We start from the raw sequence: 13,283 nt of genomic DNA, 5'->3' as shown, positions 1-13,283 counted from the left end.
TGTTAGAGATAAACATAAAAGCAAAAGGCACTTATATATTAACACTTATACTTCACTATTCTAGTTCATTAGTGAGAGATGAAGTGTGGGGAATGTTTAAAAAGACTCAAAAAGCAGAATAGAATAATTGCTTTTGATGTAGTTGGAACTGATGTGTACTGCTATTTTAAAATTATATGTACTGCATGTTCATTATATTTAGTTTTGATTTCATGAAATTTGAAATTTTTGTTTTCTTTTCAGACCTTTCTAGATCTAAAAATTTTAATTATAATTTAAAATACACATGCATGCACATATATTGACAACGCCACACACATTGTACCTACGTACACATTTGTAGCTACAATGGCCCTACAATATTATTGAAACCAATTTAATGTTCATATAAGGTGGCCCTATCACTGTGCTTTTGTAGGCATATATACACATAGCACTGTGGAGATTTTTTGCTTTAGGTATCATTTAGCACTGAATATAAGCACCTTGCATACTGTTTTTAAGCCTAAATGTGCTTTCAGATAGCACCTATTTTTTTACCTCCAAGATAGACTAGCTACTTTGGTAGCAGTCAGTGTATCCTACCCACTGAGGCTAACTAAGCCTTACCACTTTAACTTTTACTCTGCCACATTTGGTTCTATACAGTCATGTGTTATGCACTGCCACTGAGTAGCAAGTGTAATCATAGAAAGTTCCAATTGATGCATCTGAAGATAAAGGGATTGCAGAAATTGTTGTGTATCCAGGATGTGCCCATATCACATTGCAAAACTGAAAATTGAAGTTAAAAGTTGAAAGTAAAATAAAACTACAAGGGTGTTGTGCTCATTGTACTACTCAAATGGTTGCATTATTGGTGACGATGTTGTCATTGTTCATATGTGACTGGATTTGTGAAAAGGTACTACCTTCCACATGTTTTACATGTGAGCAAAGAAAATGACATGACACTTGACTCCTTATGCTGATTAAGCTGTTTTTTGTACCAAAATATATAGCCAGATACTGTAGCTTCATGCATGGAAAATTTAAGACAGATATGAAGTTATGAAGTCTCAAAGTTTAAAAATGGGTTATATTTAGTGGGTGAAATGGTACCTTTTTTGCAAATCCAGTCACATAGTGCAAATGTCTGTAATAACAGTTGTACTACTTTCTGCTAGTGACCCACATATTTTTAATTGCTCTTATATAGTATTTAGTAGCAGTGTTATTTACTGTTGGTAGGTACCAGACATTATAGCAGTATTCCTGCACTACCTGGAGAAAAATATATAATCCATACTACTGTTATGGAAAGTCAGACCATTATAATAGAGTTGCTGCTAATAAGGTATACTAGCAACATGGTGAGAGGAATGTTGGATGATGGTAGCTGATAATGAATGATGTTGCTAAAAATGCCTCTCCCAAAGGATGGAAGATTACTAGTCTTGTTGTAGCTTGTAGAGCTCCTAGTAATTATTATTCTCAGCTCACCAAGTTCCTTAAGCAGAATAATTATGTAGGATGATATTATAGTAGGTTATCAGAAGGGAACTACAATGGGTTTTTTAATTATTGAAACTCATCTGGTCTTACGCTATAGAGTAAGACTATAACAAGTGTGGTTGTAATAGCTGCATGCATTTGCTCAGTCTGGTGGCCATCATGTGTTCATGAAACTAGCTATATACTACTGTGAATTTGGAATCCTATATCATGCTGTTTCACTACATATGCAACCAGTGGCCCTGTGTCTGTGTGGGATGGTAGAGGTTGTCCCAGATTAAACAGTTGCTGTTCATTCATCACTAGCCAGTGATGAGAATCTTGAAGCTAGGATTCAACTTTAGCCCTGTAGGCCCCCCTGTTGCTATACCTATATGTTTATCTGTACACTGTATCTTGTTTATAGAGTCCACTTCTATTGACCTATGTAGCTATGTAGCAACTTGCATGCACGTGCAGTGAATATTTACAAATTGCAAAACTTTTTTTAGTCCCTGCCAGATCACAGTAGTATCACAACTTTGCATATCAGTTCAGCAAAATATAGTCAAATTTATAGCAGGAAGTCACATGTGACTTATAGTATAAGTAATTTTAGCCCATGCCACTAAACTATGTATGTATGAATATCACCAAAAGGTTATGGATTGAACAGAGGAGTACCGAGTGTACAACTACATGTATAATGCTGCCAAGCATTACATCTGTAATGATTTTTTCTGTGCCTTGGCACTCCTTAGTCCTCAGTATAAGTTAAAAACTAAACCTACACTATGGTTCTGTAGTTATAGTGTGCTACAAGAGGGTCAATATACTAAACCACAAGAGTTCATGTATCTGGCTTCTTAGTGATGTCATGTGAGACTACTTCACATTTTGTATAAAGCACAGTATAGTATTGATATCTTGTGCTTATCAGCTCTGAGAAGTGTCCTACTTATTATGGCTATTAGTTATTTCTTAGTAGCAGTATTAGTTACCATTGTTGTTACTATTAACCCAGTTGTGGGTGTTGATGTTGACTACAATGAGTATGGCTTGTGTACTAAGCTTCCTGGAAAGTCCTGTGGAGATATTTACCAGTTAAATCCAACCAGTCGTGGCAAATCTGGCTATTACATAGTACAGGTTGGTGATAGGCCAATGTTTGTACACTGTGATATGGAGCTAGAATATGGTGGAGAGAAAGGTTGGATGAGGGTGGCTAATATTGATTTATCTAAAGGAGATGATTGTCCCCATGGATGGAGTAAGATTACTAGTCCTGTTGCAGCTTGTAGAGCTCCTAGTGATAATGCTGGATGTTATTCTGCTCAATTCTCAACTCACCAAGTTCCTTACAGTAGAGTATGTGGAATGGTAATAGGTTACCAGAAAAGTACCCCTGATGCATTTGCTGATTTTCTCCATATGTCAAGATCCATTGATGGCCCATACGTGGATGGAGTCTCTATAACATATGGTACTCCGAGAAAACACATTTGGACATACGCTATAGGTCAAAGTGAATTATTTTATGATGCAAATAAGCCCTACAATTGTCCATGTACCAAATATCCAGGTCGTTTGCCACCAGCGTTTGTCCATGAGAACTACTACTGTGAGTCTGCATCACTTCATTATCCAGGTGGGTATCAGTATTTTACAAGTGACCCTGTGTGGGACGGTGAAGGCTGTTCTAATGAAAACAGTTGCTGTTCAGAACCCAACCTGCCATGGTTTTATCGTCAAATACCACTAACCAGTGACAAGAATATTGAAGCTAGGATTTGTTGTGACGAACACTATTCAAATGAAGGTGTATTAGTGAAAGAAATCAAACTATATGTACAGTAGTTGATGCAATTATTTACTCTACACAAGCTGCACATACATAGATTTAGTCTAACTGCAATAGTTGATTCTCTCATTGTAATCTCATCATTATGAATTGCTCTTATGTATTGTCAATAGAAGATGCATAGTGCACACTGTAGGTCCTAAAAACATTTAACAACAATAATTCTGTAGCCACATGTTCTAGTCCTCTTCAGTAGAGCAACTAATTACCAATAACATACATGAAATGATTTTGTAAATTCTCATGTGGCTTCTTGCAAGATCAATAAAGTATTTTTAATACAACTTGAACTACAGCATGTATGCACAATTACAAATGTTTGTGCCATAGAAACAACTCTACATATACAAGTGTGAAATAAAGAATTTATATTATCGAGGCAGGCAATAAAAGTAGGTGGTTAACCGTTAACTTTGCTTTAGCTATTGTGTAGAATGCAGTTATGATAGCATTCGGTGTAAATTTCACATTGATCACTGAAAAAGATCTAGAACTCTGATGACAAAAGTAGGATTTAAACACTCACAAATTACTGTACTTTGTTACGGTCACCACCAGATCACTGTCACTTCGCAAGTTTTGGTTGATTTTTTCCATATAAATATACTTTTAAACTACAAGGCAGGAGTCCTTGTATGCCATAATCCATATAATACTATTGTGTGTACATGAGAAATAGAAATGACTGGTTTGTGGTTTTAGTCAGATGTTTTAAACACAGTTGTTGCCTAATTTGTAGTATGGTTTAAAGTATGTAATCTGTTGAATGTGGTGATGAAATAGTATGTTGTTCCGTATTTTATTTCATTGTTGAGATAAAAAGCTTGAAAGCTTTGTTATAGTACATTTTGTATTTTAAAATGTGAAAGTTTTACATGGTAACCAAGGGATTACCGGTGGTTCTGTACTGTGGAAGATCAACACACTCCTTGTATATGCACAATAGAGCCTGACTGTACTGCCATGGAAAGGCCATTGCAAGTTGCAAATTTATGTACTACATAATTTAATAGTAGATGGTAAATGTCCCATAAAACATTTCTCCATATAAAGTACTGCTTTTTGTAACACAAGTCATGAAAGATAGCCAGAAGAACAAGTAGTTAGTAAGAAACCAATGTCATGAAAGTGAGAAGAGTTGTTGTTGTAAGGACACTCTTGATGAGATTTGTATACTGATATTTTTGATCAATTAGCTGATTACATTACTGATAAATTTGAAAGTATTATTAGACATGGTTGGACGTAGACAGACCCGAAGTCTACTTTACTTGGTTCATGAAGATTTATTGTCTTAGCACATACACATTATTTGTCTTTACAAAAGTGCTTATATACGTATGCAGGGAATTGCTATAGAATATGTGAGTGTGTAATGTCAGTGATGTAAGTTTGAATATAATACGTACTTGCCAATTTGAAATACAAATGAAACTGGTTTCTGAATATGGTGTGAACAGCTTTCCTGATAGGTAGTATGATTGTTTAATGATGGTGTCGCAAGCCTTGTACATGGGCTTGGAGAAATTGCATATTTATTCAAGTCAAAATGCATGTACGAAAATTGAGTGGCTTTGTTGCATTAGAAAACAGCATGGACAAAATATAAACTAGTTACTATGATAGTTCTGAGCATTAATTTTGTGACAATACCTTAGCAATGAACAATGGTAACAATAATGAATTATGAAATGATTAACAAGTTGTGAAATGCACTGAGCTATGGTTAAATGTTGTGTGCATTAGATAGTGCAAAACTGCAAACCAAACAAATTGACTAAATTGAACACTGTATATAGTTTTAAACTAAATATTCAATACTTAAAGCAAAGCACAGCCCCAGTGCTTTGCTTTAAGTATAGCACAATAAGAGTAGCACAGCCCCAGTGCTTTGCTTTAAGAGTAGCACAATATCAACTTGTTTACGGTATACATGATCATGAATTCTCTAGCAATTGCACACCACATTCATGTGGCTAACGTGTTCCTGCTAAATCAGTAGCTGTTTGTTTTTGTTAACTATTAAGACTAAAAAGATATTAGCAAAATTTTTGTCAACAGATTGTGTTTAGTGAAAGCATATTATGTACGTATACAGGACACCTGGTCCTACAGCCATTGAAAAGGTGGAGAAATGAGAAAAAAAATCCATGACTGGATCTGGGCAGCCTCGAACCTGCAATCATCCAATTAACACTCAAATGCTTACAGGAGTGGTCAGGATATTTCTCCTTGTCAATTTCATGTATATGTATCCATAGGAACTCTGGAGAGTGACTTATTATCTCAAAGTACCCCATGTGGAACCAAATGGACATTAGTTTATTTATTAAGGACAAGCAGGTATGTATGCTTATGTAGAGAAACAAGTAAATATGTCTACATACAAGTGTACATATGTTCTAGCCAATAGTATAACTCCACAACATTTTTAAAGCAATTTTATAACTTGTTTGTGGACTACACACTTAGTTAAATTATTGGCTTCTGACTTGCACCCATAATTGTATTACATTTTTTGGCAACTGTTAGCTTCTATAAAAGACTGTTACTGTCAGCATTTGTTATTCTGTTAGTAGTTCTGACATTATTTATGGCTATTAGTCACTGTTTAGTAGCAGTGTTTACTGCTATCATTGCAGTTGGGGCTGTTAATGTTGACTACAATGAGTATGGCTTGTGTGCTAAACTTCCTGGGAAATCTTGTGGAGATATTTACCAGCTAAATCCAACCAGCCACGGAAAATCTGGTTATTATGTTGTACAAGCTGGTGATAGGCCATTGTTTGTATACTGTGATATGGAACTGGAATGTGGTGGAGAGAAAGGTTGGATGAGGATAACTGATATTGATTTATCTAATGGAGATGACTGTCCCAACGGATGGAGAAAGATTACTAGTCCTGTTCCAGCTTGTAGAGGTCCAAGTGATAATGCTGGGTGTTATTCTGCTCAATTCTCAACTCACCGAGTCCTTTACAGTAGAGTATGTGGAATGGTGATAGGTTACCAGAAGGGTAGTACTGATGGGTTTAGGGCTACCTCACATTCTATTAATGGTCCATATGTTGATGGAGTTTCCATAACTTATGGTGTTCCTAGAAAGCACATTTGGTCTTATGGGATAGGTGTTAATGAGGTTGGCCCTTCTAATACTTGTCCATGTGCTCGGAATGGTGGTCCTTTACCACAATCATTTGTTCATGAGAACTACTACTGTGAGTCTGGATCATATAATACTCCTTCAAGTTGGAACGTTTTATTGACTGATGACCCTGTGTGGGATGGTGAGGGTTGTCGTGACGAAAACAGTTGCTGTTCAGAACCCAACCTGCCATGGTTTTATCGTCAAATACCACTAACCAGTGACAAAAATCTTGAAGCTAGGATTTGTCGTGATCAGGTTTACTCAGATGAAGGTGTCCTAGTTAAAGAAATTAAGCTGTATGTGCAGTAGTTGTTGTGATGACTACATTAACTGACATGAAACTTCAGTTTAGATCATTATTAATGTAAGCATGTAGGATATTTGTCATGTTTGACAGGCTTTTCAGTTCATTATAACACATATGTGCACATATGTACTACAAATTATTTTATACTCTATATTGTACAGGATGGAGGGTTTGGGAGTGGAGGGTGGGTGAGTGTGAACATTTGATACCACCAATAATCTTACATGTGCATGGCTGCATGTACATACACTTAGGAGGAGTGTTTATAATTGCAATGAAGTACATATATACAAAATTGTATTAAGAAGAATACATCTTAATGTACATGAACTATGAATCTGGGAATGCTGTTAAGGATGACAGTTATTTGCCATGTACGTATATCACGAGACTCATAACACAATGTTAATTTATAGAGAAAACTACATATAGAAGCATCTTGTGTTCAGGTGTGAAGCACAGCACTGGTAATATTTTTATTCTAACTATTTGTTGAGTAAACATGTTACTAATACTCTCATTCACCAGTAGCTGGGGATGTACTACATACTTTGTTTACTACCAATCTGTTTGTGTACAGTTAATATGACCTGATCATCAAAAGAACATTCATCCCTCATTTCTATGGCTACTAATTGAAATATTATTCAAGTTTTAGGCTATGTTGAGCCACAACATATCTCCATAGTGATCTGGTGCACCACCTGTGTGATATCACTAGGAACCTAAACTTTGCTGTACACAGAAGTTAGTGGGTATATGGGTTATTTTATTTTCTGTACAAAAGGAGCATCTTTTATCATTCTCTGGTGTTATTAGCTGTTAGAATGTTGCTGACTGAGAGTAGGTAATGTTGTTTTACTCATTTCACAGAGCCAGCAACACATTAATATTAAGCATTTGTTGCTATAGTTGCATTTTTTCTCACTAGGTCATCACTTTCTGGTGTCATGATATGTTATTATGCTAAAAATGAGAGAGTAGGGAGTACATATGCACAAAAGTTTGCAGTATTGAGTATCTCTATAATTATACACAAGTAGCTACTAGTATCTTACATTGGATGCTAAGAATTTTTATTTTTATGCATACTTGAAAAAATGTACACAATAATAATGCGACCTGAGACTGATGTATGCATCACCTTGCCAGTATAACAATTGCTACCTTTAACTATGACCAGCTCTCCCTACACTTCATCTTTTAGGACACAGTCTAAGAGTTAAGAATAATCCGATACTAGAATTCTAGACCTGTATTTAAGCTGCAGCATGCGGTCATACTACAGTAGGTTGTCCTTTGATCTGCCTTATTATACATATGTAGCACACAAGATTCTGTTCTGATTGTTACTGTTAACTCATTCATCTTCACTACTATTGGTTGGTGTATGTGTTGGTTAACCAGTCATAAATTATGTTGCAAAAATGTAACTGACAAGTGTAAAGAGAAATTTTATATTTGAGTAAGGATCACAGAAATAAAAGGCAATGCAACAAGGGAAGTCATCTACACCTGCAGCTATATCATACTAGTGGACATTTATTCAATCACGGCTATATACTCTGTCCACTAGTACAACTGCAGGTGTAGATGACCTCTCTTAATTCACTGCTTTTGATTTCTGTGATCCCTAATATTAAATTTTCTATATTTTCCTTACGCTAGACAGGTCGAATATACCAGATTCTTTGCCTCACATTATAGTATTTAGTTCATATATGTCATAACATAATAGACAGACAATCATCCTTGTGGTGTCACCATGTGTAATAATATTAATTTTGTATGTACCATACTGTAAGTGGCTGAATGGATGATGATCAACATCCTTTCCCTGAAGCCTGGAAAAACATTTGAACTGTGGTCCTTGGGTTGGTGTTGTGTTGGTGTTTACCTAGACTAGGTAGCTGCTAGAGTAGAGTTTACACCAAATTCACTTTAATTGTCGTTATTAAAATTTTGCCATTAACCTACTATCATAGCCGTTTCTTGGCTGCCACCTTGGATTTCACATCTTCTTTCACCATAGCCTTTTTGAGGGTCACACTCTTTTTTACAGCTTGGCTGTTTTGAATTAGATATAATTGTAGTCTTGAATTTGCTATAATATAAATTCAAATTGGAGTATAGTGCATGGGCAGATCAAAGGCTGCCGCCAGTGTTACAAATCAGTTGTAAACTGGTTTACAAATAATTGTAGCATGGCTAAGTACCTCCTTTTAGTCACACTGTCTGGCCACTATTTAGTTCAAAGAGTTCAAATGAAACCAAAGACCAAACCGACACAGGAAGTCACAATACAAGGCTAATACATCAAGGACTGACAAGGAGGTAAATTGCTCTGGAACGAATGAACATACAACACTGCACTCAATGGGAAGTACTACAACCGCTGGGCTGAGTTGAGTTGTATCTATAAGTACCATACCATATGTACTACACGTTGGTTTGCCAATTAATTAAGCTAACCAAGGCTATTATAGTGCTGCACCCCTCAACAATGAATATCAGACACATGGGTGCCTTTGATCTGCGCACGCCCCATACCATAAATCAGTTAGAATACACCCATTCAGCTTGCATCTGATTTGTAAACAACCCCACCCTCGGGCCTGCAGCCCTCAGGTGTCGTGTGTTACATTGTCAAGTATTACATACACTTTACAGTTCCAAAAATACACTCATCGGTTATGGTGGTAAAAGTGAAGCAATTGTTGAAGTAGCATCATCACAGTTATAGTTAGACTTGAATGTTAGTGCTATGAAGTATGATTGGTGTATAGGTATGCAACTTCACAACTCCAACCTTGTTTCAAATGCGGCATTATTTGGGTCCAGTGATGTTTCTAGTTTCTACATGTTACCACTGGTAGGTATAACATGCCTTGATGTGCTATGGAGGTGTTTTGTAAATAGTTTATGATATTATTGTTTATTGTAAATATGCCAAAGTGTATTGCATATTTGTTTACCAGATAGGCACAGTAGTAATATAATAATTATTCTATGGCTGCTAATTGACTCATTGACAGACTGTATATGTAGCTACTAACTGGCCTATTGATGTCTGTTGTACTCGAAAGCACATCATATCACTAGAGTGTGTTAGGCACAAATGTAAAACATTTATTGTACAATGTGGAGCAGGAGCTATGGAGTGTGTGGACCATTGCAGATTCTTCATATACTGCTGTGGTAAAAATTGTCACATCTAGCTCTGAAGTACCTACTGTATGAGAAATCTTAGGTGTTGCCGATTCAGTGACTTCCAGCTAGTGATATGAATTGTTATTTATTAGTGATAATACATGGCTACCATATATCCTATTATGGGATGGTAGCCGGTATTTACAAAACACTAACTGTTGACTCTGGAAATTGTATTTGTGCATTGCTTATATTAAGTTATGCTCGTTTTGAATTAAATTTAAATGCAGTCTCAGATTGTTGTTGTAGGGAAGCAGAGTTGAACTCTTTGTGAGCATAGACCAGCAGCTGTGATATGTGGGACCATCAGGCTGCTTACATGGTATGCATGAAGGGTTGAGCTTACCATCTTTTGACAAGTTATACATAGACTGGCTTCTTGGTGTCTTAAAGAAGTTGTTTTTTTAAAGTATAAAATTGCAATATGGGTTTGTGTACTTGGTATTTGAGATCAGTTGATGTTTATCAACAAACTACATAGCAATTTTGATTGTAGGTTATTGAGGTGTACAGAGATGTCTGCATGGTTTGAGACATATGGATCTATTATTTAATTCATCCAAGTGAACATGTTGTTAAGGATAAGTTTTATTTAGTAGTTATATTCAGCTATCCACAAAATAATTTCCTGTGGCATAGATGTTTGTCTACTAGGTATGGTAGATTAAATAATTTTAACATTTGCTGCTGAGCAAATCATATTAAGTAGCCAAAGATATGTTCTTGTGGCCTTGTGACAACATTCCATCATTACAGGACTTACACCAAGATATCTATCCAGATATTAATCCAGATATCCATCCATCAATTTATCCATATCCTTAAGCCACATACTGCAATTACTTTAAAAGTCACAATGTATGGTACATGTTACTGAGAGTCTATAGTACATCATTATACACATTGCAATGACAAATAGTGTGTATCATTGCCTTCCAAGATCAGCATAGGGTGTTATTTGTAGAAGAGTAGTGGAAAGATGCCTTCTTTGTAATAGCTACCTGTAAAATTCAAGCTTCATGGTAACCGCTCCTTTCATAAAACACCTTTAATAAATCACAATTGGTTGTATCATGGATCCAACTGAGTCACTTGGGTCTCTTCATTAAGACTATATAGCACTCTATTTTGTTATCGCTGTCTACCATTATAAAGGGGTGCCATGTGAAACAGCAATGCAAGCCATTGATGTACAGCACAAATTCTGTTGCATTTAATTTATATACACTGGTGTAAATTCAATAACCTATCAAGGAGATAGCAGCAAACAAGATATTGTTATATTTCCAGTCTTTGATACAAATGAGAGCCATGTATGTGATAACATTTCTGTGCATATATCACTTTTATGGAAAATGTGCTTTTCTGTTACATTTGTTTACAAAATCAGTGATGACTTCATCACAAACTTTCAGTTTAATGAATACCTATGTATGTTGTAAACTTTAAGTATCATAATTACACTTGTGGTCACTGTTTACTGTCATATAAAGTGTAATATTTTATACAGTGATAATTAGTGTGACTTGCAGCTGTTGGTGATGTTGTCTTCAATGGGTATTAGATGGGTTTTTGGAGCAGTGTTAACTGTTGTTGTGGCTGCTAAAGTTGACTATAATCTCTATGGCCTTATTCCCACACTACCTGGAGGATCCTGTATAGATATTTACCAACTCAATCCCACTAGTCATGATAAATCTGGCTATTATGTTATCAAGACTGGGGATAGGCCAAGTTTTGTATACTGTGATATGGAGCTGGAATGTGGTGGAGAGAAAGGTTGGATGAGGATAACCGATATAAATGTTACTAAAGGAGATGATTGCCCTCATGGATGGAGTAAGATTGCTAGTCCTATTGCTGCTTGTAGAGCTCCTAGTGATGATGCTGGATGTTATTCTGCTCAATTCTCAACTCACCGAGTTCATTACAGTAGAGTATGTGGAATGGTTATAGGTTACCAGAAGGGTAAAACCAATGCCTTCCAGGTATCTTCAAAATCTATTGATGACCCATATGTTGATGGAATTTCTATAACTTTCGGTACTCCTAGAAAACATATCTGGACCTATGCAATAGGCAATAATGAAGTTGGTAGCACTTCCTGTTGTCCATGTACCATCTCTGGTGGTCCCTTGCCACCATCTTTCGTTCATGAAAACTACTACTGTGAGTCTGGATCATATAATTCTCCAAGTACTAGAAACTATTATACTGGTGACCCTGTGTGGGATGGTGAAGGTTGCCCTAGTAAAAACAGCTGCTGTTCAGAACCAAATCTACCATGGTTTTATCGTCAGATTCCATTGAATAGCAGCAAGAATCTTGAAGCTAGGATTTGCCGTAATGAAGCATTTTCAAATGAAGGCATTTTGGTGAAAGAGATCAAACTGTACATTTGGTAGATGATCCTCTTTAAACTGTGGCTGCATTTAAAGTTTGCTATATAGTCAACTTTATATTATGTGCATTGTTACAGCATGTATATATTGTGCATTCTTATCAAATAAGCCAACCTCTTTAAGCACTAGAGTTGGGGAAAGTATGTATGGTCTTAATATAGGTTTTAGATTGCTATGGCTGCATGACTGAAGTGCTGTTGAGATCTGGAAGTGAACTAAAAATTTACACACTCCTAGAAGAATTTTCATAAATGGGTCATTCCATACCAAATCAACAAAAAAAATCCAGACCCCTTTCAATTTTCATGAAATTTGGCACAAACACTGACCCTATCAAGAAACTTTCTCACACCAAAATTTGGCTCATTTCATTGGTCTCCCTTTAAGTTATGACCACTCAAAGTTTCTGCTCAAAATTTTATTTTGCTTACACATCTTCAATAAAATGGCCATAACTTTGCTTGCAATTCATGTAGAAACTTTTGGATTAGAGTTTTGAAATCCATATTAAATTCTCTTTCAGGTGATATATAATGTTTTATAATTGCTCAAAAGAAAAGGTCAAATCACAAAAATGTAGCTTTTTCCTTTGATCTTAATTTTCAAAAATATTTATTCTTTAATTAAATTTATTTTTTGGTTTACATGTTGCTCTAATACCTATCATTCATCACTGTGATTTCAAAGTTGGAATCAATAGTAGATCATGAGGTATAAGTGTTAATGTGTAGCCTTGTAATTACTGCTGTTTGTATGGTGTAATTTCCAATACCAATTGCAAGTAACCTTATTATTAGTATGTCACAAATCATTTTATGCATTAGAATGTATTGACAAGGGCTCAATACAGTGAAACCATACTAACAGAGCCACTTTTAAAGC

At 35.8% G+C, this 13,283-nt stretch overlaps 1 protein-coding gene across 1 annotated transcript; it reads left to right on the top strand.

Moving 5' to 3' along the window:
* Positions 1 to 2,392: 2,392 nt before the first annotated feature.
* On the top strand, positions 2,393 to 3,433 carry LOC136245714 (uncharacterized). Its single transcript, XM_066037198.1, has one exon. The coding sequence runs from the start codon at positions 2,437 to 2,439 to the stop codon at positions 3,328 to 3,330; it is 894 nt and encodes a 297-aa protein (XP_065893270.1). The 5' UTR covers positions 2,393 to 2,436; the 3' UTR covers positions 3,331 to 3,433.
* Positions 3,434 to 13,283: the final 9,850 nt, after the last annotated feature.

This window comes from Dysidea avara, chromosome 15 (genome assembly GCF_963678975.1).
Source record: "Dysidea avara chromosome 15, odDysAvar1.4, whole genome shotgun sequence".
NCBI classification, from domain to species: Eukaryota; Metazoa; Porifera; class Demospongiae; order Dictyoceratida; family Dysideidae; genus Dysidea; species Dysidea avara.
This window is presented reverse-complemented; position numbering and strand designations above follow the sequence as displayed.

Excerpts from the sequence above, each read along its gene's own strand:
- LOC136245714 (XM_066037198.1), top strand. The coding sequence starts at position 2,437 with ATGGCTATTAGTTATTTCTTAGTAGCAGTATTAGTTACCATTGTTGTT.